Below are 6,103 nucleotides of genomic sequence, written 5' to 3' on the forward strand. Positions count from 1 at the left end.
AATAAATGGATGCACCGCTAGTAAGCGAGACTAAAATTTGAAATTAACGAAAAGCAAATTTACGACGAAGTTACAGTAAAACCTTGAGTTGACTATCCAAACTAATCGGGAATGGAGATAGTCCGGATGTTCAAATAAACTAGTACTGAATTGTTTGAATAAAAAGTACTGGAATAAATTCTTTTCAGACCGATTTTTAAAAATTTTACATTTTTAATCACACTGTTCTCTAATAATCATGCGAAAATTATGATCATCTAAAATTTCTGGAATAATATTTTACAATTTAATATTATATTATCCTATTGTGCAATAAACTCGAGTGCAACTATAAAATATTATTCACAATCAACAAATCGTGCTACAGAATTTAATATTTTAACAATATCTATTGGAGGCAGTAGGAAATACATAATATCGTGGGCGTACAGGCAGAAGTCACTAACTCCAAATACACAGTTCTGAGATAATCAATGTTTTGTGTTTTTGTTTTTCTTAAAATGGTTGTAAAATCTTTATTTTTTGAGTTCTTCATTACTTTTATTTTTTTATATGTTCAATAATCTTAAATCGTGACTTCTGCCAAGCTGCTCAAGCAGCATTACTTTTTCTATATAATGACATTAAAATCTCAATTTCGTCAAAACTGGAGTTAGTGACTTCTGCCTGTACGCCCTCGATATTATGTATGTGTTACATTTTGACTGAGTGTTTAATATATTATAAGATAGATATTTAATGTTGGTTTGCTCATTTGGAATTATACAAAGAATGAATTTTGGATACGATACTGAGAACGGAACAATCAACATTTACCTAAATGGTTATTATCATTGGATCCAGAAAATGTTTGAGGATAGTAGTTTCTAACATTTTTATAAAATAATATTTCTGTCAGTCTCACAGAATATATAATTGCACTTTGATAAAATTGGCATACCTAATACTTAAACATATTTAAAATTAAATAAGAGATTAATTTAACACCATATTGGCTATTGATGATGGCGTCGTGAAGAAAAAACACTGAGATATTTTCCTCGGGTCATTTCCTTGGCTTCTTCTACTCCCAGTTGATAGGCGAGATCGTGAAGCTTTTTAACTTCGATCACTAGTCCGCTGGTTGAGAGAGACCCCAGTTCTGGAAAAAGGAATTCTTATAAACAAAATAATTTGAATGCCGGATGAGCAAATAATTGAAGAGCTGCCGATTGAAAGAATACAAGTGTACCGATGGCAAAGTTGGATAAATCAACTTCAAAGTTAAAGATCATCAGTATAAATGCAACACTGCGGAAGAGCTAAATTAAAAAAAAATAAGTTTTTGTGTCATTTTGTTAAACGTGACAAGACGCGATGAGTAGTGGATTAAAAGTTCAGAATCAACTAATAGATTTCTAATTATGGACTTAAATCAATATTGGCAAAACGATATGCATTTATAAATTCTACACAAACAGTTTTCAACATTTTGATCCATTCATACCACTCCGAAAAAAAAATTGATATTTATGATTTGCAATTTTTTTTAAAAACAATAACAACACAATATAACAAACAATACATGTCATCTTCAGACAGTTAATTACCACTATAATCTGTTAGGCGTGATATTTTTAACACGGCCGGCCCCTCATGACTGCGAGCTGTTGAATGGTATTGAGTAGCACAGTTAACACGTCTTACTTGATTCTAATTGGGTGTATTTGGAATCAAGTAAGTAAGACATATTACCGAGATAGCTATTTAGAATAGCCCTGCTGGTGTAGATACGATTGTATGCATACCTACTAATTCATAGTGTATCTTGGGACGATATATCGCCGTGTGGGTTTAGTGTTTCCCAGCTTTTGAACTCCTCTGGAGGTTCCGGTTTTGTTGTCAAAAATAGTACAGTATATTTTTGTTTATGGATGATGACCAGAATTCCTTAAAAAAATATTATCTGATATGCCCACATGTCCCAATATCTACCATATTGGAGCCAACGGCCAGCAAAATGGAAACGGTATTGGCAATAAAACGTTATCTTATTAATTCTGACGATTTCAATAGGTTTATATAGGTGATTTCTTGCTACAATGTAGCACATAAAAATATGATTTCAATACCTACTATTGTAGATTGAATTTGGTTAAAAAAAAACTACATGGGGTATACAGTTTTTAAGATCGACAAGGAAAACGTCACAAGAATTTCATTGTGAATCAAAACAGATTGATTTAATTCTAGGAATTTAAGTTAATATCAAACCTTCTGAGTAAGTAGGTACCTATATTATATTCTTTTCAAAATATTGCGATGGTACAGAATATTATGAGATAGAAAATTGTATATCAAAGGAGATCATAGTTATATACAAAATAGTTTTTAGTCAAAATAAACTCACGATGCATGAGATTGACGTCGTCTCCAGTCAAATCTCGACTCCAGGCTGGAGGTGCTTGAACCGACTGCGTAGACATGTATTCCGAAAGTCCGGGAACTGGAAAGCATTCCAAGGAGTTATCATCTTGGCTCTCATCAGACTGGCTATTACTTTTATCTTTACTCATTTTTTCAACGATTGTTCATAACACGAGATTCAAATATAAAATACGGTTAACAGAAAACGTCCTACATTGACACAAGGCTGAAACAGCATTGCCAACGTAACAAACTAAAAATGAAAAAATGACATATTGAACGAAATGATCGGTTCTAATTTTGAATGACATTTATGTTTGGTGTAAAACATTCTTACTTTGTTCTGGCCATAATTCCGGAGAGGCGCGGTCCAACTTTTCCATGCTCATCAAACTCTCTTCCAGAGATGTCAAAGGCATATCGTCGATAGTTGCCTGCCCTGCAGCAAATAAAGAGTTCGCCTCAAATTACACAGTGTAAAATATCTCACCATATGTTACAAAATTCTAAAAGACGATTTTATCGATAAAATTTGACAACTGTTTCATATTAGGAACGAAACATTATCCAATATTAGACTTTCTAAATATTTGTTGTCGAATAGAAAATTTACCTTCTTGAATGATGGCGGGTTGTTTCTCAGCCATTTTGTATTTATATTGAACGTTGTGAAGATAGCAGTATTCGTTGCAATAATGTTACCGGTGTGCCAATATTATTGAATTATTTTAGTCTATGGTTTTTAACACTACTCTGGTTGTTGGCCACGTATTTCACAAAAAACATACACCTATTCAATACATTTAATACATTTTAAATTTTACTAGGTAATATGTTTCTAAATCAAATATACCTTATTTAGTAAGTATTTATAAGTTTAACGAAATCAAAAATAAACTTTGTAAGAAGTTAGTGTAGGAAATGTACCTAGCTAATAATGATTGTCTAATTAACTAACTATTAGTTATTAAAACATGTTTTTTACGATAAATATAATTATGTTTTATTTGGTTCTACAAAATAGATGCTTATATTATAAATTATAACAAAACTCTGACAATAATAATAATCAATAATTGTAATAATATAAATGAAATGGTGGATAACGACATCTTACACTCAGGTGCAGTACTTGTTAATGAAAGACGCAATCTAGCAATGATAACAAAATTCATGTTTACACTTTAATTTTTAAATACATTATTTCTTATACACCTATCCTAGCTAATCAGAGATGTCAGGCTGCTACCAAAATAAAATAATTAGTGCCTAGAAAACAATGGACTAATAAAACTCACTAAACTTGACTAAACCATTGCAATAAATACATATTTTTAACGTGTCCGGTTTGGACTACATGGTTATTATGATTTTATTCTTAAGTTTTTGTCCATTGATTATAAAAATATACGCTATTTATGTATGTATGATGCTATTATAGTGAGGTGGGTACGCATCGCAGCGTGACCCTCCGAATGGAACTAGAATCTAGCTAGATGCATTGACGTCAATAATATGGTGATTGAGAAATGACCTTCTTGTACCTTCTTACCTGTTAATTATTGATTTTTGTTATTAATTTGTGTAAAACAATTTTTTAATTATTAATTGTATTTCCAAATCTATATGTACTATAATTTGAAGAATATATTTGGATGTTTGTATGTACCGTCCTGGTCGGTTTTCCTTTATACAAATCCACACGCGCAGTCGGATTTTGACAAAATTTGGAGAGTAGACGGAGGTCGACGAGCCGGAGTGCGTGGTTGGGATCACGAATTTCAGATTTAATAACCCGTTGCACCCGGGGACAGTTATACGGTTTTTGCGGGAAAAGGCCGCCGCGTACAGGGCCTTGAAACGCGGAAGTCAATGCTGCAAACCCGATTTTTTATTGAAAATGTCGCTAGAATATGTACATTTAAAAAATATTGGCGTTTATTTCAGCTCGATCGGAGGTCAAATGACAAAGTTAGATGCAAATAATTATTGTGTTATTAGAATCGCTAATCGGCAGGTTGGCGCGGGCGACGCGTTACCCGTGCCGCCACATTAGGTCGGAATGCTTCACACACAGACAATAATTGAAGACCCGAGAATGAGAACTGGATATAAACCAAAAAGTCTAAAAACGGTATTTCGGTAATTTCATATTAAAAAAAAAAACCTCTTTCGATGAGTTCGAGAACGAGATATAACGAACTCCTACTTTTGCCACAAGATGGCGTTAGTGGTATCAAATTCAACTAAAAGCTAACTTCACTAAGAACGAGAAAGATATATAAACCATTTATATCTCGTTTTCATTCTAATTCGAACATCAGTGATATTTTTTTAAGCTTTCAATTCAAAGGCGTCTTCTTAATATGTCTAGTGAAAGTGAAGATATGTTCAAGAATATGGAAGATAGTGACTCTGAGTACATCTTAGAAAGTGAGGAAGAAGAAATTAGTACTCGTCGTCGTCCTAGGAAGACTAAAAAACAACCGGCGAAAATGTTTGAAGATGTTGGATCCCCAAATGAATGAAAAATATTTTTGATATTCATGTTTTTAACATTTTTACTGATAAGTGATAAAAAAACATTTATGAAAATAAATAAGCCAAAAAACGGAATTAATATTCATTTGCTTAGTATTCAAAAAATAAATAATACAATTGATATTGAAAACAGGATAAAGACCAAACACAATATTTAATTGATAAAAAATATGTAAGTACTTATCTGCAATTTTTTTTTATATATAAAATGTTCAAAACCACTCATGTTACATTCACTTTTTGAATGCACTCTACGTATTTTTAGAATTTTTATTTTCAAATATTAAACCATTCCACTCCCGGGCAGCGCCGGGTAATACTGCTAGGTTATTGATATGTGTGTGATATTATTCTTCAAATAATATACTTATACAGATGTATGTATACAGAACAGATAAATAAATAGAATTCATATTGGCTATAGGTATATACCTCATTTTGAAGTTGTGTGTCATACGAAAATAAAACACACATTATAGACGTGCAATAGTGTGTGTTGCAACCTTCAAAATAAATATCTGCACCAATATTGAATGAGCGTCAGTGCATAAGCTGAGAGCAGTTGTCAGACGAAGAACATGTTTGGAATAACGTATTCTTGAGACGTGTTTAAGTTTACCCATATTCTTCCACACCCGAGATCGGTTGCCTGTTACTCCACACCCGTTAGGTATTTCAGTTTAGATTAATTCCGTGTGATAAGTACTGTACTTCTGGTCCTAGATGCTTTGTATTTTTTGTTCCTGAGGGGGGGGGGGGTCCGGACCCGTGGAACCCCTCCCCCGCCCTTGTGTGCGCAGCTGCAGGCATATGATGTTATAGCCAAGTATATTAGTGTATGGTTATATTATAGTAATTGCAGTGAACTTGGATCTGAGCTACATACTAATCAATTTAGACATTTTTCTTGAATTTGCATAGGTATTTCTAGCCGAGTAACTCAAAATGTCGCTGTCTATCATTTGCTGTTTCAAATTGTATGTTGGTATGCCAATTCGACAATTAGGTACCATATTTCGTCTCGGCCACCATAACCAATGAAATAAGTATAATTAAAATCGTGAAAACACTCACCAACGTCTAGAGACTACATGAATATTCCACATGCGAAAAAATATTTGCACTTAACTACTCTTATAATATTTTAGTTATATAA

General features: G+C 32.8%; 1 protein-coding gene across 1 annotated transcript; it reads right to left on the reverse strand.

Moving 5' to 3' along the window:
* Nucleotides 1-445: 445 nt before the first annotated feature.
* On the reverse strand, nucleotides 446-3,076 carry lin-52 (DREAM core complex component lin-52). Its single transcript, XM_085949097.1, has 4 exons — nucleotides 3,020-3,076; nucleotides 2,744-2,845; nucleotides 2,390-2,485; nucleotides 446-1,141 (listed from the first exon to the last, which is right to left on the reverse strand). The coding sequence occupies exons 1-4, from the start codon at nucleotides 3,051-3,053 to the stop codon at nucleotides 996-998; spliced, it is 378 nt and encodes a 125-aa protein (XP_085805223.1). The 5' UTR covers nucleotides 3,054-3,076; the 3' UTR covers nucleotides 446-995.
* Nucleotides 3,077-6,103: the final 3,027 nt, after the last annotated feature.

Source organism: Rhyacophila brunnea, unplaced genomic scaffold (genome assembly GCF_057557595.1).
Source record: "Rhyacophila brunnea isolate RB1 unplaced genomic scaffold, BYU_Rbru_1.0 scaffold_21, whole genome shotgun sequence".
Classification (NCBI taxonomy): domain Eukaryota; kingdom Metazoa; phylum Arthropoda; class Insecta; order Trichoptera; family Rhyacophilidae; genus Rhyacophila; species Rhyacophila brunnea.